General features: G+C 58.5%; 1 protein-coding gene across 5 annotated transcripts in view; it reads right to left on the bottom strand.

Moving 5' to 3' along the window:
- Positions 1-24,135, bottom strand: part of RFX1 (regulatory factor X1) — a 31,998-nt gene that overhangs the window by 3,136 nt on the left and 4,727 nt on the right. For 2 of the 5 annotated variants that reach the window (XM_068536890.1, XM_068536889.1), the window contains exons 2-16: positions 21,336-21,723; positions 14,250-14,359; positions 13,930-14,013; positions 13,144-13,251; positions 12,096-12,212; positions 10,885-10,980; positions 9,315-9,409; positions 5,691-6,057; positions 3,708-3,889; positions 2,570-2,689; positions 2,364-2,479; positions 2,019-2,137; positions 1,827-1,936; positions 1,224-1,375; positions 1,052-1,149 (exon numbers count right to left, since the gene is read on the bottom strand). In XM_068536890.1, coding sequence (XP_068392991.1) covers positions 1,052-1,149; positions 1,224-1,375; positions 1,827-1,936; positions 2,019-2,137; positions 2,364-2,479; positions 2,570-2,689; positions 3,708-3,889; positions 5,691-6,057; positions 9,315-9,409; positions 10,885-10,980; positions 12,096-12,212; positions 13,144-13,251; positions 13,930-14,013; positions 14,250-14,359; positions 21,336-21,657 — 2,196 coding nt within the window. In that variant the 5' untranslated portion in view covers positions 21,658-21,723. The remainder of the gene's footprint in view (positions 1-1,051; positions 1,150-1,223; positions 1,376-1,826; positions 1,937-2,018; positions 2,138-2,363; positions 2,480-2,569; positions 2,690-3,707; positions 3,890-5,690; positions 6,058-9,314; positions 9,410-10,884; positions 10,981-12,095; positions 12,213-13,143; positions 13,252-13,929; positions 14,014-14,249; positions 14,360-21,335; positions 21,724-24,135) is intronic. The other 3 variants (XM_068536891.1, XM_068536892.1, XM_068536893.1) reach the window with 3 other exon arrangements.

Genomic DNA, 24,135 nt, shown 5'->3' on the forward strand with positions numbered 1-24,135 from the left:
TAAATAAATTAATTAATTAATTAAAAAAAAAAAAAAAAAAAAAGAGTTAGGAGCTAAATAATAATTAAAAAAAAAAAAAAGGGAGGAATGTACCTTGTTGCTTTCTTTGGGAGATCAAAGGGTCAGGGCTTTCAAACTTTGGGCGACCACCCACCCAAAGAATGCCTCCAAAAAACTCAGTGTATTATATCTGAACAGCATTATTATTTTTCATCAAAGGACACAAGTAAGTCTCGGAGGGCACTGCCCAGAAAGGGCACTGCTTCCATAACCTTTGGTTTCATTTTGTTTGTATTATTCCCTTGAACGTCAGCTCCGGGAGGGCCAGAGTTTTGTGCATCTTGGTCATTGCTGTGCTCCCAGCACTCAGAACCATGCCGAGCACACAGCAGGTGCTCAATAAATGCGTGTGGAATAAATGAATGAATACATAAGTCTTGCCCGTTCTGAAGGGGGCTCCCCTGGGATCCAGCTTCTACTCTCTCCACAGGCCCCCAACCCCAGCCCTGTGTCCAGCGTACCCAGGGGTCATTCTTCAGACATCCCTTTCTGTTTAGCTGTCCTGTTGGCATTTTGAGGACTTTGAAAACAAACTTTTTTTTTTTTGCTCAAGAGCAAGCACACCCCATCTAATTCCTCACATCTTGGTAGTTAGTGAATGTGCAGCATTGACGAAGGGGGCTATTCTGTTTCCTTATAGACGTTTTTGTTTTTGGTTTTTTAAGATTTTGTCTCTTTCTGAACACCTAAAGCACTTTCTGCTGAAGCTCTCTGAAGACAACTACTTCAAGTGTGCATTTGGTTTTTATTTTTTTAAGATGCTGTGTTGCATACAAAAACACCACACACAGGTTGTGTTTCAGAAGTGGGCTCCTGAGGAAGCTGGTTTGTAAAGACAACGGCCAAAGCTCACTCTGAGGGGACAGAAACGGGGACAAATCTTACCGCCGCTGTTAGGCAGAGGAGACCGAGGCCCCCAGCCGCCCCCAGCCGGGAGGGAGGCCCCGGGCTGTGGGCCAAGCTGGCCCCTCAGACCCCCTCACGCCCTCACCTTCACCCGCAGCATCTCCTCGGGTATGTTCACCATGGCGTGGGTGAGCCAGCTCTCCAGGCTCTTGGCAAAGTTCCGGATCGCTTGGGTCAAGGCACCTGTGGGCAGTAGGGGGGCTGGTCAGGACTCAGGGGTGGGGTGGGGTGCGGGGACCGGGCGGCCGTGCACTTACTGGGGATGGGCCGCAGCACATCGGGGATGAGGATCTCCACCAGGCCCTGGTACAGCACGTTGTCACAGTGCTTGGTCCACTGGAGCACGGGCTCGAACTTGGAGAGGAGCACCAGGCTGGCCTTGGGCAGCCGCTTCTCGGCCTCATCATGCCTGTGGGCACCCACCCCACCTGGGGGTCACGAGGACATTCCACGGTCCTGTACCCAGGGTCAGAAGGGCACAGCACCCTCACCCCACCCTGGGGTCAGGCAGGTACTCTCTGTCTCTGGAAGACCCCTGGGGTCAGGCTGACACAGACCCCACTGCCCCCAGGGTCAGACAGGGATCTTAACACCCTGCACATTGGGGCACAGGCATCTACCCACCGCAGGGAGGAAATGGCTTGGTGGGGCACGCCATCCCAAACACCGAGCATCAGACCGGTACCAATGCACACTCTGGAGGCGGGCTCAGAAGGCCGTGTGCACCCCACAAACTGCAGGAGTAGAGAGGAGCCCCCACTCCTGCATGAAGTCTGAGGTCTGGCCACCCCAGCCTTGGGGGCTGACTCACATGGTACCCAACCTCCTCCCTTCCTCCCCCCTCCCCCAAAGGCACTCACACAGCCAGCGGCGGTGCCTCGCTGGGCTGGCTCAGGTTGTACCTCCAGAAGGTTTTCCACAGCGTCTCCACCAGGGTGAACTGCAGGTTCACCATGACATCGACGATGGCCTGTTGGGGAGGCTGGATGCTCAAGGGGGCTGAGCGGCAGCGTGGCCCTCCCTCGCCCCTGCCCACTGCCCAGATGCCCTACCTCACAGTGTTCCCGGTACAGGACCTGGAAGGCCTTGATGTCCCCAGGCCCGATGCCTTCGGGCAGCACTTTGCCCTGGAGGTCGAGCTCTGAGAAGTCAGGGAGGCTCCTCGAGGCATCTGGGGGCAGAGGAGACACCGTGAGCCCCTTCATCCCCCAGCTGCCTGCCCCCTCGAGCCTCATCCTGGGATCCTATTAAGTTGGCACCACTTTGCTACCAAGCAGAAGTTCCCCCATGTGCAGTGGGGGCGAAGAGGTTCCGGGAGGGCAAGTGAACCATCTGCACACTCTCCGGGGGCCACATACCCTGCCCTGGGCCCACCCCAGAGTCCAGGGAGCCCTCACCCAGAAACTGCTGGTACTGCTGGACCTGGGCGCTGATGTCCGACAGCCCAGTGGCCTGCTGTGGCCCCACGGCCACACCGTTGGTCATGCCCTCCATCTTCTGGATGGGTTTGAGCCTGGAGAAGGGATAGGCAGGGGACTGGAGTGGGGACGGGCTGCCATGCCTTTCCCTGCCCGCCAGCACCGGGCCAGCCCTGCCCTCCTACCTCTGTTTTTGCGAGAAGGGTTGGCCCCGCATGGCCATGTGCTGCTGGTCCTCCATCAGCCGCAGCAGGGGTGAGCTGGCCTTGATGCGCAGGCCATAGTAGTGGTACTTGGAGTTGCCCCTGGGAGGGAGGCAGAGGATGAGGGCTGGGCTGGGGGTGGTCACCGATCGTCCACCAGGAGCTTCACATCACACCTGCCTCCTCTCTGCTAGGGGGCCGAACAGAGCCCAGGGGGTGAGACCCATATCTCCACAGAGCTGGGGGTGCTGGGCTGGGGAAGCCACAGGGACTATGGGTGCCAGGAGAGGCCCCCAACTGCAGACTGAGCTCTGTGAAGACAGGGCCAGAGTCAGGGGCAGGCACTTAGCAGGTATTTGCTGCCTGCTAGTCATAACAATTTGCCAGGCACTGTTCTGAGCACTTAGCGTATTCGAATCCACGTGTTCCTCATCCCTACCCTGTGAAGGGTACTCCTAGCATCCTAGATTGACAGCTGAGGAAACTGAGGCACAGAGACATGCAGTACTTTGCCCAAGGTTCTGCACGTACACATGCATGAATGCACGAATGAGGTGATGTCTAAGGCCTAAGCTGGGAGCTGGAACCAGCAGAAGAGCGGGGCTCAGCCTGGAGAGGTGTGGGGGATCGCAAAGGAGAGGCAGGGAAGAGCGGGTTCATGGGAGGGCTCCTTGCTCCTTCCTACATGGATTCACTGACTCATAGGCCCTGATTAAGCACTGACTGTGTGTAGCCCCTGCACTCTCAAGGGACGTGCATTTCAGCATTGGAAGACAGATCAGAAAGGAGAAGTAACATAAAAGGCATGTTGGATGGTGCTCAGTGCTAAGGAGGATAAAGTAAGGGGGGTGGATGTCAAGGAGGTGAGGGAAGGCTGAAGTTTTAGTTAAGGGGGTCAGGGGACGTTTGAGTCAGGAGATGGAGAAAGGTACGTGAGGCAGAAGGCACAGCAGTGCAAAGGCCCTGAGGTAGGAGCATGCAAGTGTCAGAGGAGCTGTGAAGAGGTCAGTGGGGCTGGAGTGGAGTGAGTGAGGGGACAAGGGGAGCTGAGGACCTCGATAACTTAGGGTGAGGTTGGGCCTTGTGGCTGCTAGGGACTGTCAGGGGCAGGTGGTCCCACCTGGTGCCGAGACGTCGGGTGCGCAGGCCCATGAAGACAGAGCGGATGAGCTTGCCGAAGGAGGCGGCGTTGACAGGCTCCAGCTTCTGCTCCTGGCAGTGCAGCAGGTAGTGGCAGTAGAGGGTGCTCCGAGGCAGGCTCACGCCCTCGGCTGTCTCATAGTTGTCCAGGAGCCACTGGACCTGGGGCCCGAGGAGGGGTGGAAGAATGCTAAGAATTGCTTCCATTTCTCAAGTGCTCGTTGCTAAGTGCTCTCTATATTTATTTCTGATTGTGATCCTGACAACCACACTGGAGAGGGTGTCATATCACAATCTCCCACGGGAACTAAATCCAGTGGCACTCTCTAGAACTGCACTGTCCAAATCAGTCACCACCAGCCACAGAGGGCTGTTAAATTAATTTACACTGAATGGAAAAAGCCAATGTCAAAAGGTCATGTAAAGTATGAGTCCATTCATAGAACATCCTCGGAATGACAGCATTAGAGAAATGGGGAACAGATTCGTGATTGCCGGGGGTTAGCGATGTTGGGAGGGAGGAGGGCAAGGGTGACTAAAAAGGGTTAGCAGGAGGGGTTTGTGGTGACGGAACAGTTCTGCATTTTGATTGTGATAGTGGTTTCCCAAACCTACCCATGTGATAAAAAGACACAGAAGTAGACACCCTCACGTTGTACCAATGTCAGTTTCCTAGCTAGATCCTGTACTACAGTTACGTAAAATGTAATTAGTGGGGTAACCTGGGTGAAGGGTCCACAGGGATCTCTGTACTATTTTGCAGCTTCTGTGACTATAATTCTTTCAAAATAGTTTTTTAAAAAAACAACTCAGTTCCTGGGACCTTGAAACTCACATTTCAAGTGCTCAATAGCCTCATGTGGCCAGAGGCCTCTGCACTAAGCAGCACAGAGAGAAAATATTTATCACCGGAGGATGTTCTATCGGACGTCACTGGTCTAGCGAAGCATGTTTTCAGGACCCATTAGGGAGTCATGAAATCAGTTATGTGGGTTATGATCAGCATTAAAATATTAGACTTAGAAGCCAGGCTGTTTGGGTGCGTGAGGGAGGTCCTGTCTTCTGAGAAACCTTCTGTCTTGGTTATGGGGTCCACAGTGGGTCGCCATGGGAGAGGGCGACAGTTAAAAATGAGGGGAAGGGACTTCCCTGGTGGTGCAGTGGTTAAGAATCTGCCTGCCAGTGGAGGCGACATGGGTTCTTTCCCTGGTCCGGGAAGATCCCACATGCCGTGGAGCAGCTAAGCCCATGTGCCACAACTACTGAAGCCCGCCCGCCTACAGCCCATGCTCCGCAATGAGAGAAGCCACCGCAATGAGAAGCCCGCGCACCGCAACGAAGAGTAGCCCCCGCTCACTGCCCCTAGAGAAAGCCCATGCACAGCAATGAAGACCCAACGCAGCCAAAAATAAATGAATGAATAAAAAAAACCAAAAAACAAGAAAAAACGAGGGGAAGCCATCGCTCCAGACGCCAAGCTCCAAGAGGACGGGGACCACCCCAGGACAACCCACCTACAGTCACAGAGCTGGTGAGGGGCCCAGTAAGGATTAGGATCTAGGGCTGCTCCACAGAGCCCCACTGGCAGAGGAAGGTTATCTCGCTGCCCTCGGAATGGACACAGAACCTTGCTCGGGGCAGCTCCTTGCATGGTGGTGCCTGCATCTCCCTCCCCTTGCTATCTATCCGCCATCACCGGTTACTATCAGAGTAGATGACACTTCTTGGGTAATAGCTCCAAGAGCGTCATGCATATTAGCTGAGGCCCAGAGAGGCTGAGTAACTTGTCTGAGGCCACACAGCGAGGATTCAATCCCAGGCCATCTTCACCTGAGCACCCTGACAGCAGGCTACCCAGGCTCCTGCTGACGGTGGCCGGCAACCACCATCCACCACCCACCGCTTCCACCCAGGGTCCCCCTCCCACCCCACCCCCTCCCCTGGGGCCTGGGTTGGCACTTACAGTGGCTGGTGAGGCACGGGTGGTGTGGGAGTAGGACTGGCTGGCACTGCCCAGCATGTAGCCGCCTTGGATCACGTAGGTGCCCGCTCCGCTGCCACTGCTGCTGCCACTGCCACCGCCCCCGCCACCGCCTCCCCCGCCGCCACTGCCGCCGCCGCTGCTGTTGCTGGCCCCACTCCCACTGCTGGTGGAGCTGGCGACGACCTGGCTGCCGGACACGTACATGGGCACAGAGCCACTGCTGGCCACCGCCTGGGAGGTGGCAGGTGTGCTGACCTGGGCAGCCGTGCCCGCGGCCTCGTAGTAGCTGGTGCCCGCCGTCTGCGTGTACAGTGGCGTCTCAGGGTAGGGGTAGGTGCTGGAGCGGCTGCGAAAGAAGTAGAGGGAGGCAGTCAGGGGACAAGAGCTGGGTGGCACAGGGGCATGACTGAGGGGGGCCTGCCGCGGGGGGAGAAGGAGAGCGGGAAGCAACAGCCCCGGGCATCACCCCAGGTGCATGATGGGCAAATTTTCACTTAATCCTCAAAGCGGCCCCCTGACTTGGGAGTCCCTACTTCAGATGGGAGGAAGTGGAACTGGAAGAGCTAAGTAACTTGCAATAGGCTACACACTTCAGTCAATCATAAAAAGAACTACTGAGGGAATTCCCTGGTGGTCCAGCGGTTAGGACTCACGCTCTCACTGCCAGGGGCCGGGGTTCAATCTCTGGTCAGGGAACTAAAATACCACAAACCACGCAATGCAGCCGGAAAAAAAAAAAAAAAAAAAAAGAACTATTGAGTGCCTGCTGTATGCTGGGCACTGTTCTAGGTATGCTGGACCCAACAGTGGATGAGAGAGAAAAGGTCCCCCCCAGGGGTGTTAATGCCTTAGCGAGGGAGCCAGAGGAGAAGCCAAGTACAAAGGTAAATTGAGGGCACTTCGGAAGCTGGTACACACCAAGGTACATGAGGCAGGAAGAGGGTGCTGGAGAAGCGGGGGCTCTACTTCTAAATCCAGCAGCCGTCACCCTGAGGGGCTGGTCAGCAATGACTATCGGGGCACAGATGTGTTTCCCTTTGACCCAGAAACCCACCCCACCCCGGAGAGTTCTCCAGCTATCCCAGGATCTGCATCAGGTCACACGAGCTCAAGGCTGCAAATCGCAGCAAGAGAGTAAAAATGACTGGGCGGGGGGTGTCCATCTTTAGTGGGATGTCAAGTTAAAAGGTGATGGAATCCTACACAGGGGTGAGAGAGGAGGAAGAAGGTCTTGGGGTCCTGCCAAAGAACAAGCTCCAGAACATTCGGTTAGGTGAACAAAAGAGGCAGGGAAGGGTGCAGAGAGTGGGCAGAAGGGGGAGATTACATGGCATTTCATATCTATATCTGCCGTCTGTGAGGGTGGAGGGCCCGTGGACTGGGGGCAGGCACTTCACCAAACGTGGCTGGACACAGTTTTGATTTTTGAGCCCTCTCAATGCATTAGTGATTTAAAAACATAAGTTAAATTTTAGAATCCAGAAAGGGAGGGAGGCCCGTCAGGAGTGGCCTGGCTCAGAAGGTGCTGAAGGATGCAGCGGAGGGAGTCGTGGGGGCCTCTGGGAGCAGCAAGGAGAGGGACTGGGGTGCGGGATGTGATCACTTGACGTGCGTAGCATTGCCCATCAGACACCAGGATGCAGCTCTTGATCACTGTGCCCTGGTTCGCATCAGTCCACATCTACTGCACAAGTGACACCAAGAGTGCGTGACCTGAGCAGGGACTGGTAGGTGCCCATGCCCCCCGCGGCAGGAGCCAAAACCAGCCCAGCACCCTACACGCAACACGTGCTCCCAGAAAACATTGCTTTGGTAACTGTTTGCTGAATGACTGAATAAATGAATGTGTGTATCTCTGGACACAAGCTGGACAGGGCCAGGGACGGAGGCCCAAGGGCTGTGGCTTTGGTCAGCGTGGGGACCTGGACCAGCAAAGGGCTGGGAACATGGTAATGACCCACTATGAGGGAGAGACGAGATACAGTGTCCTCAAAAACTTCACATAGCAGAAGAATCTGATGGCAACAATGGACTCCGTGGGATCAAACACATAATCACAGAAGGAAGAATTGAACCAGAAGCAAAAGACAGACCAGGACTTCCCTGGTGGCGCAGTGGTTAAGAATCCGCCTGCCAATGCAGGGGACACGGGTTCGAGCCCTGGTCCGGGAAGATCCCACATGCCACGGAGCAACTAAGCCCTTGCGCCACAGCTACTGAGCCTGCGCTCTAGAGCCTGCGAGCCACAACTACTGAGCCTGCGTGCCGCAACTACTGAAGCCCGGGCGCCTAGAGTCCATGCTCCGCAACAAGAGAAGCCACCGCAATAAGCCCGTGCACCACAACGAGGAATAGCCCCTGCTCACCGCAACTAGAAAGCCCGCGTGCAGCAACGAAGACCCAATGCAGCCAAAGATAAATAAATAAATAATTTTGTTAAAAAAAAAAAAAAAAAAAAAAAAGGACGCAAAAGACAGACCAGGAGAGGCAGAAGAGCCCCTGGGGGCCCTCGGGAGCCTGGCTCCTCTTTGGAATGTCCTCTGCGGTCCCCGCCAGCTCTGATCAACTGCACGGATAAGAGAAAGTGGCAGCACTGGAAATAAATCAGCAGAACTATGAGGCAGCTGGATGCCGTAGAGCACGACTCAGGCGCCAGGGTCACACCCTTCGGGGTCAGCCACAGCATCAGGCCCCAGAGACCAAGTCATTCCATGAGCTAATCCACCCCCGGTGTCATGCCCACAAGAACACAGGTGGCAGGGACGTAAGAAAACAGTCAGGCAAATACAAGAAGAGGCAAACGAAGCTTCCAGAAACTGAAACAACAACTAGAGAGACTGTGAGCCCTGGAATTGTGCCCGTGGAGAAGGGGAGCTCCGTCTCCATGGTAACACGCGTGGAGCATCCCCAGCAAGGAGCCAGAGCCGGGGTTAAGGCAGGCCTGGGGCCGACAGCTGCCTGATGTGGCACCTGCTGACGCTGAGCTGTGCGCAGCACCAGTGAGTGGAAGTCACCTCCGTGTTGGCTGGGTGGGCATTGGCTATGTCATTCATGCTGCGGCTGTACGCTGGAGTGTCACACGGCGGTTAAAGAGGGTGACTGGGCCCCACGTGGTCAAAGAGCTTCAAGCTACATGGCAGGGGAAGAGATAGGGGACAGAACACGCGGCCTCTATTTCTGAGTAAAGAAAGGGGGTAATCTCTATTCTCAGAGTATCTCTGGGAGGAAACAAAGAAATGGGCCACAGCATCCCCTCTGGGGCAGGGTTGGGGGTCAGGAGTGAAGGAAACTTTTTTTCCCACAGTTTAACATTCCCTATTCCTTAGAAAATTTTATCTTGTAAAATTAAAAAAAAAATTTTTTTTTTCCATTTTTGTTTTCTGTTTTTTTTGCATAGAACCAGACCAACCTGATTCCAAAGGTCTTATGCTTTGCTGGGATGCCTTTCCCAACTTGCCAGGGTCCCCTCTGCTTTACCGCCACTTGAGGCCTTGAAGGCTGGCTGGTCCGCTGGGGGCTGGGGGGGGGCCTCAAGCCCCGGTGGGTCCTGAGCAGACCCATGCCCCTCCTCCTGTCCCTTCCCCCAGTCCCCTCCCCACTCACATGGCGCTGGCCGTGTAGCTGGCATCACTGCCCTCCACATACTGCACTTGGCTGGAGTACACATGTGGGACTGGCACCTGCTGGAGCTGCTGCACCTGGCACAGGAGGAAGGGTACACAGAGGGTCAGGGGTGGCCCAGCTCCTCGCCTCTGCTCCTAAAAGTCTGGCAGCTCCCCAGCTGGAAGGCTGCACTTCTGGGCTCTCTGAATACCCCGGACGGGGCCAGGGCTGGGAATCAGGCACAGCTGTGGCAGGAGAAGCCAGGACTCTCTGCTTGGGCTGGGGACAGTAAAGGTAGGGCCTGAGGTGCGTAGAGGGGACCCCAGACGGGGTCCTACCGTGGGTGTGAAAGTTGAAACCCAGGGGCAGAGCCAAGTCCTGGGACAAGGCTGTCACTAAAGCCGGAGTCTGGAACTACAGACATGGCTTCAGGGTTGGAGCCTGCATCAGGGACGGACCCCGGTCTACAGGGGCGGGGCCTAAAACCTTGAACCGGATGCTAGGGGCGGAGCCGGGGCCAGGGGTGGGGCCCTGTTTGTGGGCCAGAATCTGGAACTACTGACAAAGTCTTAGGGGCGGGGCCTGAGTTCCCCACCCCATCCCCCACCCCAATCTGTAGTGGCAGAGCCTGGGACATGGAGCCCGATTTAGGGGGGGATCAGAGGCGGGTCCCCAGACTGGCTGGGTGGAGGTGGGGTCTACAGGGCCTGCGGGGCCGGGCGCGGGCCGGGGCCGGCGGATCCCGCCCCCGCCCGCCCCTTGCACCCCGCCCAAGCGTCCGCCACCTACTTTGAGGGCCGTGGCGGCCGTGCCGAACACTAGCACTTGGGGGACTCTCTGGATCCTGACCCTCTGGTCGGGGCTGGCTCGGGCCGGGAGCCCGGGCAGTGGCTCGAGGACCACTTTCTGCTGCGGCAGGAGCAGGTGCGGGGGCAGCACGCCCACCAGCTCCACCCACTGCTCGGCGCCCGGCTCGTAATGGGGCGGCGGCGGCTCGGGCCTGCCTAGCTGCGGGGCCTCCCCGCTGCACGCTGGCGGTTCCGGGGCCAGCACGCCCGACCCGGGCCCAGGCGTGGGCGGCCGGGGCGGCGGCTCCGGTGGCGGCGTGGGCCGGGGCTCTTGCTGCTCTGCCTTCCTAGCGGGAAACTGACTGCCTGAGCTCTGGAGGACAAACAGAGACACTGGGGGGTCACCGGGGGCGGCCGCGGGTGGGGCTCCAGGCCTCCACCGCCCACGAGGCTGCTGAGCTCACTCAGCAACCCGACCAGAAGATCCCCACCCCGTGTAAGGGAAGGGAGAACCCAGATCTCTCTCAGCAAAACCTGGGCCCTAAACTGCCAGGTGCCCGGAAAGAGTAAGGCTCCAGGACCGGGTCCGCAGCCCAAGGCCAGAGGTGGAGCCCAGGATGGGGCTGCGGTTCTGAAGGCTCCAGCTGCCTCCCCACCTACCGACCCACATCCCCCCAGGGGAGCTCCACTCCCTCCCTGCGGCCTGAGGGGCCTGCACCCCTCCCCAGCTCAGCCCAGGCCCGGCCCCAGTTTGCCCAGAGGTAGGTGGGGGAGACACACACCTCTTGAGCCACGTGGACCGGCTGGAGCCCTTGCACTGTGAGCTGCTGCACGGGGCCAGCTTTGGGCACTTGTGGAGTGGCCTGGACCACGGACCTCTGGGGAAGGAAAGGCAAGTCAGACTATGGTAACGATGGCGATGATGGCTGCCCACCTGCCCCTAAGCACCACCCCCTGCCCACGTGAACTCATGTAAGCCTCACAGCAGCCCCGTAAGGAAAGACGCCACCTTTCTCCAGCTTTTCACTGCTGGCCCTGCACCAAGTGCCTTCCAGGTTCATTACCAGGTTGCCTCTGGGCGCCATGTTACAGGTGTGGAACCCAGGCTCAACAAGGTGAGGCTGATGGGAAGTAGCACTGAGCTGAACTTGGGACTGACTGAGGGGTTCCCTGCTCTCTGCCCCCACTCCCTACATGGGTTAGCCCACACGTCCATGATACTGGCTGTCCTTACTTCCATGCTATGGAGGGGATGCCGGCATCACCCTCAGGGCACAGAGTGAGGGACAGAGGCTGGGAGGCGGGAAGCTGCTGAGTGATGGGGCCGGGACTTGAACCCAGGCCTAGAGGTTCAGAGGGGCTGTGGTGCCAGGCAGGAGAGTATCTATGAATCCTTCAGGGTGGGGTTTCTGCTTTCCTCCAGGGAAAGGGTCTATGGCTTTCATCTGGTTCTCCGAGGGATTGGGAACCTCCCAACCTGAGCGGTAACGACCAGATGGCAGACAGCCCTTGCCTCTTAACCTGCTCTGGCCGCCGTGGCTGGCAGCTCAGAGTGAGGCCTCCTCCAGAAGACTGGGCATGGTTTTGGAGGCTGAGGCCTCTCCCTGAGCCCCTTAGGGGCGAGCCAGGACTTGGCCTTGGGGTTTCCTCCAGGCAAATGGGCCCAGAGAGGCCAAGGCTGTTTCTCGAAGCTGTTTCCAGTGCCTGTTCAGCGTTAGGTGCTTTCCACGAGGACACGCTTCATCCTCACGGCGGCCCCAACCACCCTGCTCCCAGGCCCTCGGGGAGAAACCGTTATTTAGGTGAGAACGCAGAGTCTGGAGAGAAGCAGAGGTGTTTGCCAAAGGCCTAGGTGGCAGGCTGGGGCTGGACCCCCATCTGCTTGTCTCTCACAGGCCTTCCCCGCTGCAACTCCCACTGACAACTGAAGGAGGATGCAGAGGCCGCCTGGCCAGCACCCTCGCCCCTGCCACTGCCCGCCTTTGCCTGGCACCTCTTGGGTGACGGGGACACTCTGCTGGACGCCGTGGACTTGCAGCTGCTGAGGCACCGTGCCCGTGGGGGCCCCAGCCGTCTTGCTGGAGGAGCTATTGGCCTGCACTGGCGACCGCTGCAATGGAAGGAGACACGGTGTGTGTGTGGAGCAGCCGGGGCCTGACAAAACCCTGCTCGAAAGGGCTGTCCAGAGAGCTATTAGGGGAGGGCAGCAGCCAGAGGGGACGTATCCCACCACCTAAGCTGGTAACCATCCTTTGCATCCAAATGCCTGGTCCCCACCACAGCCCCAGTCATCCCAGATGCAAGGCTCAGAGTTCAGACCCATCTTCCCCAGCGAAGAGGGCTGGGACTCTAGCCTCAGCTCATGGGCCACCTGCTGCCTCCATCATCAGATGGGCTGCAGCCCTGAAGTGAGAAAGGATAGGTGAGGGCACCCCTGCTTTCCAGATGAGTTGCTGACGCACAGATGGGAAGGGACATATGCAGGGCCACATAGTTGTGAGTGGTGGCACCCAGGCGGGCTGGCTGCAGAGCCCGATAGCTCTGGGCCATGCTGTGTCACAGGGGGTATCATTAACTGTGTTACACATTTCTAACTCTGGGCTCAGTAGGCTCTGAGGGCCTTTCCAGAGTCCCCAGGACTGAATGGCTGAGCCAGGGATCTGACCTTGAGCTCCGATTGCTGACACCCATGCTCCCGGCCACCCACGGCTGCTCGCCTGCCTCCACACCCTCACTGGTGTTCAGGGGTCCCTGGATTCCACCCTGTGGTCAGAGGAGGAACCTCTACCCACCCTGTCAAGGGAAGAGGGGCCCACTTTGCCTCCTGGGATGCAGTGCCCTGCGCTGGAGCTTCAAGGCCCATCTCGACTCAGGGGAGAAGCTGCCTCCTCCTCCCGGAGCCGGGCTCAGCTCAGAGCCAGCAGGGCTAGGATCTGGCGGCCGAGCCACCCCACCCAGGGTCAAAGAGGACTTGGGAGGAGTGAGTCCTGACTCCTCCGGGGAGAGGGGTGGGGAGGGTGGCCAAAGGGGCCGCCACCTACCTCAGGAGGTGAGTGCACCTGCTGCGTGCCATGCACCGTCAGGGAGACCTGGCCGCTCTTGCCGCCCGGGACTGTGCTCTGCACCACCAGACGCTGTGTGGGGAGAGCCTGGAGCCAGAGGGGAGAAGGACCACAGCTCCTGACAACGGCCTGTGTGTTTTTAAGGAGCACCTGTGCCGTGCCAGGCACCATTCTAGGGCTGCATGCCTGCTAGCTCACAGACTCGCCCTGACAGTCCTGATGCTGCAGTCGCTCCCCCACTTCACACAGGTTTAGGACAGCGAAAGGACTTGCCCGAGATCCTGGAGCCCACGTGCAGCAGAGCTGGAGTTTGCGTCCAGGGAGCCTGGCTCCACAGGGCACATGAAATGTGCTCTCACCCTTGAAACCTGACAGGACTTTGTCCCGGTCCACACTGGACGCCGGCACCCGGTGTGTAGCCTTCCAGGCGACAGACCGCCATGCACTCACGCCCCTGTGCTGGCTATGGGTTCTTGGCTCTTAATCGGCTTTGGCGTCTCTGCTTTGGGACACTGGGGCTGGACCCACCAGCCGCGTGCCTTACTGTCAATCCTCAGGTCTCTCTGTTAAGGTGACTCCTGCAGCTCTTCCTTCCCCGGTGGGCCCTGACTGACACGGCCTCCCCGGCTGGAGGCAGCAGGTAAGGCAGCCCCTGGATAGGCCCCACAGCCTCGGTGCTGGTGAGGGTAGATAAGAGCAGGCCACGGGGTGGGTTCCGCACCCTGGGGAGGCTCTGAGGGCGGGGGCTGGATGCGGGGCGCTTACCTGTTGGGGCACCGGGATGTTGGTGAGCTGGAGGGGTGACACGTGGCCCGGCTTGGCCTGCACGCTCGTCTGGACCAGCAGCCGCTGTGGGGGAAGGAGGAAGGACCTGAGCCGCGCTGGCTTCCCCGGGGAGGCCCGGCCCGGGGCGCGCAGGGGGGGGATTTGTTGGGGCGGCAGCAGTGAACGTCTTGATAAGAACAGGTGAGCAGATGGTTCGGGCAGCAGGACCAGGGGGGAAGCAAGGTACCCACGGCCACAGCCTCGCTGCCCCCCTCAGCTGCCCTCTCTACACACCCCTGGGGGAGGGGTGTGTGTCCTACCTGCTGGGTGCCCTGCACCTGCTGCACCACCTGAGTGGGGACTCCGGTCTGGCTGGCCGTGGAGCCCGGGCTGGCCTCTGACACAGTCTCGCTGGCCCGCATGGCACCTTCTGTCGGGAAAGGTCACCAGGTCAGCTCTGCCTGCTGCCACTGCCCCCACCCTGAGCCTGAGCCCGCTGGGATGCGACGATGCCGCCTGAGGCCAGCTCTGGGTGGGGCTAGGCTCTCCAAGACTCCTGCCTGGCCCCTGGTCAGCCCCAACACTGCCCACTGGGGTGGGCTGGGGGCCCCAAGGGCCTATAATCCCTAACACCCAGAAGCAGCCCCCCTCCTCTCCCCTACCCTCACTGTCCCGAAGTCAGACCAGAAGCGGTGACTGAGAAGCCATGAGGCAGCGGAAGCTCGGAGGGAGGGACCCCTCTGCCCAACAGGCAGGACTGTGGACCGGGACTGACCCCGCCCGCCCCCCCCCCCTTCAGGTCCCACAGCCTTGCAAGGCGTCGGGGCCACCTTCCTTGAAATGACCCCTGGCTTCCCAGGGATGGAAGCTGGTCAGAGAAGTCGCTCAGAAGGTCTCACGGGCCTGCAGGCCAAACGCCCCCTCCCTCTCCACTGTCCCTGCTTCCCGGTCCTCACCGGGGTGGGAGGGGGGGCAGAGGGCTTGGAGCTGGGCAGGCGGGTACTCACGCTGACAGGCAGCCAAGAAGAGGCAATCATAGAACATGGTGCCCACCTGCCCCACCGCCCCGTCCATCCCGGGGAGCCTGCCCAGCACTCCTCGCCCACCTCTTGGGGAACAGCAGGCTGTGCGGGCGGCTTTATACCTGCAACCTTGGGGAGCTAATCCCCCCAGTGGATGCAGAGTTCCTGGCTGTCCTCTTGGGATAAACACACTTCCCTCCCAGCGGGCAGAGCCTGAGTGGGGCCTTCGCGGGGCTGGGGCCACTCTGTGGGGTCAGGAGGGAGGCTGGTACCCAGAGATGTTATCAGGAAGGCACGGGTCGAGTTTCATGCACATCTCGCTAAGTGACTAACAGGGGAGCTGGGGGGGAGGGAGGGGCGTGGAGCACGAGTGTCCCTGAGAGGCACTGGTTGGGAGACCCTCACCCCAGCTGGGACACAATCCACCCCACCCCCTCTGTGTCGCCTGGTTGCTCCCAGCAGTTTCAGTTGTGGGGTAGGGCTGGGGGCACACATGTGCCTGCCCTTCCTCCAGTGTGCTGCCAGAAGGAGCCAAGGTCCCAGTCCCATCCCCTGGGAGCCCTCTGGTGGGATTGGAGGGCAGTGGGCAAGGAATAATAAGAGTAACTATGGCACTTCCAGTGCCCCAGGCACTGCAGTAGGGTCTTCCTGGGCAGCTGGAAATGGAAAGAACTTTTATTACCTCTGTTTTTAGAGAGGGCAACAGAGACCGGAAGAGAGGAAGTAAGTTGTCCGAGGTCGCCCAGCCAGGAACTGGCAGACCAGAACACAGGCTCGTGTCTGTGCCCACATGAATGTCACACCATGTGTGGAACCCAGAGTCAAGGGTCAGGCCCAGGCTGAGGGCCCAAAGGCAGTGGTGTGCAGACTCAGGCATGCGGGTACCGGAGGACAGTGAGCCGGGGGCCTATGGGGACACCACAAGGTCCAGAGCATCCCTTTGGGGCTCAGCTTCCAAAGCGGGGAGCTGGGCCTCAGCTGCTGTGGGGAGACATGGAGAAGGGCCTGGCCGGGACAGAAAGGTCACCCCAGGTAGAAGCAGGGACCTCAGGGGCCAAGTCTGGGGCAGAGCACATGAATGTATATATGTTGGGTGTGGGGGAGTGGTAGCCAGATGTGGGGCGGACAGTGGAACCGCAGGCCTGCTTGGCCAGCTGCCTCTGCAACCAGTTCCAGGGGGCACCGATTCCTATGTTTTGCTGGAATTGTCCCTTGCATCTATTGTACTTAGGCTTCCCTGAATGGTAAAAGAGGAGGCCCTCACTGAGCTGGCCCAGTGGGAGGAACCTGAGAAAGCCCCAAGTCACGTGAGGGGCCCGGCACACCTGGGTGTCCATGAGGCACAGGAAGCCAGGCACAGCCCAAGGGATAGTGCCTGACAGAGGAGGCCCGTGGCAGGTTTAGCCTGGCTCAGGGTGGGCAGCGAATGGGGGGCTGGCCCCAGCCACCTCCTAGGCCCCGGTGCTTTGATGAAAGTGCCAAGGCTGATCCTTAAGCGGGACCCTGAGCAGTTGGAGGCCTGGGGACTTGCTGAGATCAAGCATCTGCCTGGGACAGGGAAGCCCTGGGAAGCAGTGTTGGCCATCTTCTGCCTCTGGGGTAGCCCTCGAGGCCGGAATCCCCATCTTTGCCAGGCCAGGAGGGCATGCCGGGCAGGTGAGGTTCCAGAGTCTACTCTTTGGACAAGGGGCTTCCTGTGTGTGAGCCCCTGTCTGCCTGTAGCCAGGGCAGGCTCCCTACCATTGTGTCTAGCCCTGGCTCTGTGTGTGTGTGTGTGTGTGTGTGTGTGTGTGTGTACGTGTGCGTAGAGGGCCAATGAATCTGCGAGCATCTGCATCTGTCTGCAAACTCCATTCTGGACGTGTGCACCAGACCAGAGAGGGCCCCGCTGTCTCAAGTCTCCAGTCAGGAAGCGGCAGCTGATTTCCTGTCCCTCAATCTGATGAGTGTCTCTTCCTCCCTGGGCCTTGCACTTCCTCGCTGAGACCTACTCATGCCTCAAATGTCACGAGCTACTTGGGGGAAGACAGAGGGAAACCTGAGAGGCTCGACTCCAAGCTGGGTCCCAGTTCACCACGGACAACAGATGGGGCAGTCATGGCCCTCTCCCTCCTGATCCTTTGCTCCCATCCTGCCGATGATTTCAGTCAAAGGTTCTTTGGGGGGGCCTGTGGACTCCTGCTGCCCCCAGCGTCCTGAGTCCCTTGTCTGCCCTGACCTCGGTTTCCCCATCTATGCTTGGGGACACTGACAAACACCCTCCATGTCCCTCTCCTGGACACAAGTCTTGCTGGACTCCCAAGGACTCCAAGTCAGAAGCAGGGAGGGGAGGCTGGACATGGTCCCTCCTTCAGCCCAGCCCTATCCCCTTCTACAGGCTCACTTTCACTTTCCTAGGGACAGCTGGCGGGACCCACAATGCCCTCCTTCTACCCGGGTTTCGCGTGAGAGTCCGGTTGCCTCTGAGGCCAGGGATTTATGGATCTAGAGGACTGTTCCTAAGCCGGGACATTGGAGCTTCCTTCCCATCACCTCCAAAGTCACCTTAGGGCAGAGCTTGCAAGGATCGGGTTAGTTGTGCTGCTCCTGGCTGGCTTCCAGCCTAGGCTCCAGGTCTGCGTCCAGGGCCCCTCCCTGCCTCCTCCCTGCCACTCCCTGGGTCCCTGCTCAGCTCAGATTGCGTCTGGCTCTGGAGGAACCCCAGGCACCTTGCTGCAGCCTTTGCTGGTGTCAGTTACACCCCCACCTCCACCCCTAGGACTGGCTCACGTGGCCCAAAGGCCACCCTTAGATAAAAGGGACACTAAAACTGGGAGAGGGTTATGGAGGAACCCTAGGAAATCACGGCAAGGGGATGGGGGCGGGGTGAACGGAGCAGCACAAGTTCAGTGACAGGGCGCAACCCAACCTCCTCTTAGAACAAATCAAGGAAGCGTTGCCCAGTAAGCCTTCCGGGGACAGGCTTGCTCCTGGCAGAACTGGGAGCAGAAGGGAAATGAAATTTCCCCGGGACCACTGTGAAAGACAATTAAGCCACTGCCTGACCAAAGAAGGGAGGCTAAGATTCACGCCAACAGCCATTCACGCCAACACTGCAACCCGTCCACACTGAGTGCCCCACAGCAAGATGGGGGGACCAGGGGAGGAGGGAAACAAAGGCTTTGACCTGTAAGCACCAGGGACTCCCTGGGGGAGTGCTGGGAGGAGCTGGAGAAGACAAGGGGAAGAGAGGAGGTAGGCTGGGACTTGGGGTGTTCTGGGGTCTGGAGATGTGCATCCATTCCAGACCCTTGTTCTGGGGACCCTGGACACCTGAAGCAGCAAAAGCCAGCACTCAGGAGGTTCAGGGCCAATAAGATGCCCTGTAGGCTACGAAAAGTCCTCGAGTGGTGACAGGCAAGCCCTCCTACCTGCTCTTGGCTGCCCAGGGGCTGATGGGGTATGAGGGCTGAGCTGGGTCAGGCCAGCATTCACGAGGGATGAACCACCAGAAGGTCTGGGATGGGAGCGCTCCCGGCAGAGGGCAAGGTGAGTGCAAAGGCCCAGAGGCGAACTAAGCCTGGAAGGTTTGAGGAGCCACAGGAAGACCAGTGGGGCTGAAGCAGGTATGCTAGGGGGCAGGTTAGTACCAGGTAGGGCTGGGTGGCCAGCAGGCCTTGAAGGCCAGAGTCAGGAGGTTGGACACTTGTCAGCAGGGGCATGGGGAGTGTGGAGCTTTTTAAGCCCCTTCCTGTGAGCCACAGGGGGCCAGGTCTCCTAGGGCCAAGAACGGCCAGGCCAAGGTTTCTCAGAGAGTGCCCCCAGGGCCACCTGCCTTGGAATAGTCTGGGTTGAGCTGGGACATGATGGAACCTAATCAACAGCTGGCAAGAGGCTCCCTCTGGTTGCTGTGGGGGGAGGACTGTGAAGGGTATGAGCAGAGGCTGGACCAGGGTAGGGGCCGTGGAGGTGGGAGAGGGGTGGGTTCTGGCTGCATTTAGGAGGTGGAGCCAAGAGATCTTGCTTGCTCAAGGGTGGGTAAGACAGGGGACTTCCTTGGCGGTCCAGTGGTTAAGACCCTGCGCTCCCACTGCAGGGGCAAGGGTTCGATCCCCGGTCAGGGAACTAAGATCCCACATGCCGCACGGTGTGGCCAGAAAAAAAAAAAAAAAAAAAAAAAGGATGGGTAAGACAGGAATCAAGGCTGACCCAGACCTGGGGGTGATATTTACTAGGACAAGGAAGTCTCAGTGGAGGCCAGATTTGAAGAAGGAAAAAAATCCAGACTTCTATTTGGCCATGCTGGTTTGAGAGGTCCCTTTGCTGGCTCACAGGTAGCTAGGGCTCAGGGCTGAGGCCCAGGATGCAGACCTCAATGTGGCACTGCCAGCATAAGAGGTGGCATCGGAAGCTGAGACGCTGGACAAGGCCACCACGAAGGGAGAATCACTGGAGCAGAGAGGAGGCCTCAGGCCTGATGAGGTCATTGCTGACGAAGTCAGGGAGATGAGGAGGAAGGAAGGAGGTGGGCAGAGACCAGGGCAGGAGGGCATCTCTGGAAGGAGGGGGGACCAGTGTGTCAGGCGCTGCCCAGAGGCCAAGGAAGAGAAGAACAGAGAGTGACCAGTGGATCGACCAGACAGGGGCCATGGGTGACCCTGCCTGGGACTATGGGCAGGGAAGGTGCAGGTGGCTGAGGTGAGGGAGAAGAGACTGAGGAAGGGAGGATGAATCCTTTGAGGAATTCTAACCTAAAGGGAAGAGAATCGGGCAGCAGCTGAAGGGGGTGAAGGGCCTGGGGGGCCAGGTTAAAATGGGAGCTGTTGCATCTTTTCAAGCAAGTGGAAAAGATCAGCAAGACAGGGACCAAGTGAAGAGGCCGGGATGGCAGAAGCAAGTCTTGGAGGGGGCAGCCTGGAACAGGCAGGGGGCTGATTCACCCTTCCAGAAGCCAGAAAGCAGAGCTGGTGGGTGCAGATGGAGCCCGGGTGCTGGGAGGCTGGCTGGGTGGGAGAAGGGGTCCTTCTTGTCATGTGATGATGCCTTGTCCCCAGTGAGGTCAGTAGCAGGGTCAGGGGTCAAGAGCACAGAGTGAGAGGGAGGTGACAGAGGTGAGAGATGGGGGAGTGGGTTTCTTGGACAGTGAGGGCTATGCTGGCTAGGAAATGTATCAGGATCCCTGTGCAGCGCCGAGAACCCCGTGGGGATCTGTGGCCCGGTGACCCTGGCCACGTCCTTGGCCTGGCCTCGCTCTGCACTCAGCTGACTCTCACATGCCATCCCTCCACACCAGTCTGTGTGTTAAAGAGTCACTGTCCTGAGCCCCTGCGTGCCCCACCCGCTGGCCCTCCCTGGGGACCCCGACACAGCCAGGAGCCTCCAGGATGCTGTCGGGGCCCAGCTGCTTCTGTCCTGGTCCTATGGGGCCATGTCAACTGCCACAAATTTTGACTCTTTATTGTCCTATGGTCCTAAACGCAGTCTTGACCTGCTCCTTCCGCAGCCTCCCAGGATGCCCTTAGGATCCCCACCACTTCCTTGTCCACTCTGGGAGGACCAGGGCCAGCCTCGACATGAGGTTTCGCTGCATCCTCCCCGCTACACAGAGCACGTCAGAAACCACTAATGACGCCGAGCCCTGTTCGGAGCTCCCCATTCTCCCTTAGGGGAGAGACTGCCTGTCGTGACCCTGTGCTCCCACTTCCCTCTGCTCAGCCCATCCCCATTCTAGAATAAGCGGGCACGGGGAAGATGCTCTAGGCAGGAACCATGGGTGCCATGACCCACGCTTCCTGGTCATTTGCTCCACAGCCTCAAGGGGCGGCCACAGTGACAAACAGGAGCCCTTGGCCACATGACATGCTCACGAACTCGCCCAGCCAAGAGCCCCGCTTGGCCTGAGGCTTGCCAAAAAATGAAATGGGAGGGGAGGGGAAGTGGTCCCTCCAGGCCGCCCAGCGGACCTCCCTGAACTGCCACAGGGAGCACCTCACACGCAGCCCCTGAGCGCTCGAAGCTGCTACGATCCCTTTACGGATGATGGCTGAGCGCTCACCCTCCATCTCCAGCAGGCGTTTGCAAATTAACTCCACTGCCCAACCCTTTCTTCAAGTGACACCTTACTTGAGGATAGAGACAGAAACAGCTCTAAGAGCTGCCCCGGTGGGGAGGAGTTTGGGGGCACAGAGGCCTCGCTGCTTGGTCTGACTACTCCTTCCCCAGAGGCGCCCCCCAGATCCCACCGGGGAACCCCAGAGAGTTTAAAAGCTGCCCTCCTGGTAACAGGCGTAATAAGTGACAATGGGAGGGCGCCAGGGTGCCCCCACATCCAGGATGCTAGGCTCCCCAAAACTCCCTTTGGGGTTGTTCACTGAGCGCCCTGGCTCTGAGCACGTGTCCACTTACCGGAGACGGTGACCACGATGTACTGCTGGGATGCTGGGGATGGGGCGGGTGTGCCGGCCGGCTGCGAGGGCGTGGGGGTGGCCGGGAGCTCTGTCACGTACTGCTTCTGGCCGCCCGGTGGCTGTGCCTGAGGCTGCGGACTCTGCAGCTCGGTGACATACTGGGGCTGGGGGGTGGCGGTGGTGGCGGGGGGCTGGGGGGGCTGGGGTGCTGCTGAGGGTGGTGGTGGCGGTGGCTGGGGCTGGGCCTGTGGAGGGGCCTGTGGCGGCTGGGATGGTTGAGGGGCTGCCTGTAGCTCAGTAACGTACGCCTGTGTTGCCATGCCAACAGTGGGGAAAATGATAATAAATAAGGCTTTTCTTTTTTTTTTTTTTTTTTTTTTTGCTTGCTTGGGAAGAAAGGTGGGGCAGGGGAGAAGAGGAGGAAAAAAAAAAGAAGGAAAAACAAGAATTAATCTACAGGCAGAGGAAACCAGGGACAGCTCCTGGCTCCCTAGAGACATATTTGGGTTCATCAGTAACTTAATTAAATCCCGAGGCTGGTGGCAAGATATAACGAATCCATCACTGCAGGGCAACTGAGTATGGACCGGAGCTGGTCTGCCCTCTTCCACTCATCCCTGCCCAGGATTCCTGCCTTCTTCCTTCCTAGGCCCCAGCGCCTGGGGGACCCCTGTGCTGGAAGAGCTCCGGCTCTCACCCAAAAACAAATAGTACAGTTCTCCTGAGGGCTCCTGCAGCCTGGGCACTGTGCTGAGTGCTTTCTTTACATTACTTAATTTTAATTTTTTTTTTCTTGGCCACGCCACGTGGCACGTGGGATCTTAGTACCCTGACCAGGGTTGAACCCGCGCCCCCTGTAGTGAAAGCGTGGAGTCTTAACCACTGGACTGCCACGCCAGGGAAGTCCCTACATGACTTTTTTTTTTTTTTTTTAAAGCTTGTGGTTTTCTTTTTTTTTTAATTAATTAATTAATTTATTTTTGGCTGCACTGGGTCTTCATTGCTGCACACAGGCTTTCTCTAGTTGTGGCGAGCGGTGCCCGGGCTTCTCATTGCGGTGGAGCAGGGGCTCTAGGCGCGCTGACTTCAGTAGTTGCGGCACGCGGGCTCAGTAGCTGTGGCTCGCAGGCTCTAGAGCGCAGGCTCAGTAGTTGTGGCGCATGGGCTTAGTTGCTCCGCGGCATGTGGGATCTTCCCGGACCAGGGCTCGAACCTGTGTCCCCTGCACTGGCAGGCAGATTCTTAACCACTGCACCACCAGGGAAGTCCCCCTACATTACTTAATTTAAAACTTTGCAACAATCACATCTGAATTTGGGTTCCTTCTGCCAGAGGAGGAGCTGAGGCTCAGAGAGGCTGAGATTGCCCCAGGCCACACAGCAGGGAAGTGGCAGGACTGAGTCTGAACCCTGGGCATTCTAAGCACTTGACTAGGTGGCTAATTGCCAGAAAGGAAAGTCATGGGAAAAGCTATCTCCCAGCCAACCTGTGCCAGTTCCCTACTTGCCTGCCATCTGGGCTTGGATTCTTGGCTGAGTATCATTCCCAGTGGGGTGCCAGACACAGGGAAGCTGTCTGAGTCCAAAAAGCCTCCTGAGCTGCTTGCTGCCACAGAAGTGAGGGCAGTTATGGGTGGTGACACCAGATGTGAGCTCCTCAAGGAAAGTGGCCTTCTAGGGCCAGGGGCAGCTGGGCTGGGAACAGGTCCTGGCCACAGGGCAGGCCCAGCAGCCGCCGCTGACCTCAGAATGGGGCCCACCTGACCAGGCAGAGGCAGCTTTTGTGGTTGCTAAAAGGTTGTGGTCCCTCTCCCAGGAGCTGGGTGAGGCACATGGTCTCTCTTGCCAAGGGGAAATGGGCCCTGGTTCAGGTCCAGGGGAGTTGTTCTGGGCTTTCCCACTGGGCAGGACGGAAGGGTGGCCTGCCAGGGACTCCGGCAGCAGGGGGAGCTTGCCCACCGGGAGAGGGAAGAGGCTACTGCCTGCCATGCACACAGAGAAGACATCTTCCCCCAGCCCCTGCCCTTCCCAAACTCTTTTCTGCCAGCATTAGAGAGGCCCACCTCCTCAGGTCTCCTCATACTACTGGGTCCAAACTCTGGCCCAGATCAGGTGCTCAAGTCACTGCAGCTGATCAGCACCTGTCTGCCCAGTGTCAGACCCACCTCCACGTGAACCCTGGCCTGTCTCTTAATTCATAAACATGTAACTGACTTTCCTCTGGGTCTCAGTTTTCCCATCTGTCACCTGGGGATGATGAGAACACCTGATTCATAAGGCTGTTGTAAAGATCCAATGTGATCAGCTCAGCACCCAATAAGCACTGAGAAGTGGAAGTTGCTATTATTATTATTCATTCAACAAACATCCATGCCAGTTGGGGCTGGAAGGGGGAGAGAGACACAATCCTCAAGCTCTTGCAAAGAGGTGCCAAGGGGGACTCTGACTCTGGTGTTCATCAGCCTCACCTGGGGAGTTAGTTAAAGGCAGGCTCCTAGGCCCCACTGCCAGAGTCTGGGATGACCCTGGAGTCTACTGTTTGAGCTAGTCCCCTGGATGATTCAGAGGCAGGTGGTACTGGGGGCACTGAGAAACCCTGGCCTGGACTTTCCCAGCCCTAGGAGAGCTGGCCCCTAGGGGCCCCTCCCACCACAAAAGGGCTTTAAAAGCTCCACACTTGGGCTTCCCTGGTGGCACAGTGGTTGAGAATCTGCCTGCCAATGCAGGGGACACGGGTTCGAGCCCTGGTCTGGGAAGATCCCACATGCCGCGGAGCAACTAGGCCCGTGAGCCACAATT

The sequence above is a fragment of the Eschrichtius robustus genome, chromosome 2 (genome assembly GCF_028021215.1).
Source record: "Eschrichtius robustus isolate mEscRob2 chromosome 2, mEscRob2.pri, whole genome shotgun sequence".
In the NCBI taxonomy this organism is placed as follows: Eukaryota; Metazoa; Chordata; class Mammalia; order Artiodactyla; family Eschrichtiidae; genus Eschrichtius; species Eschrichtius robustus.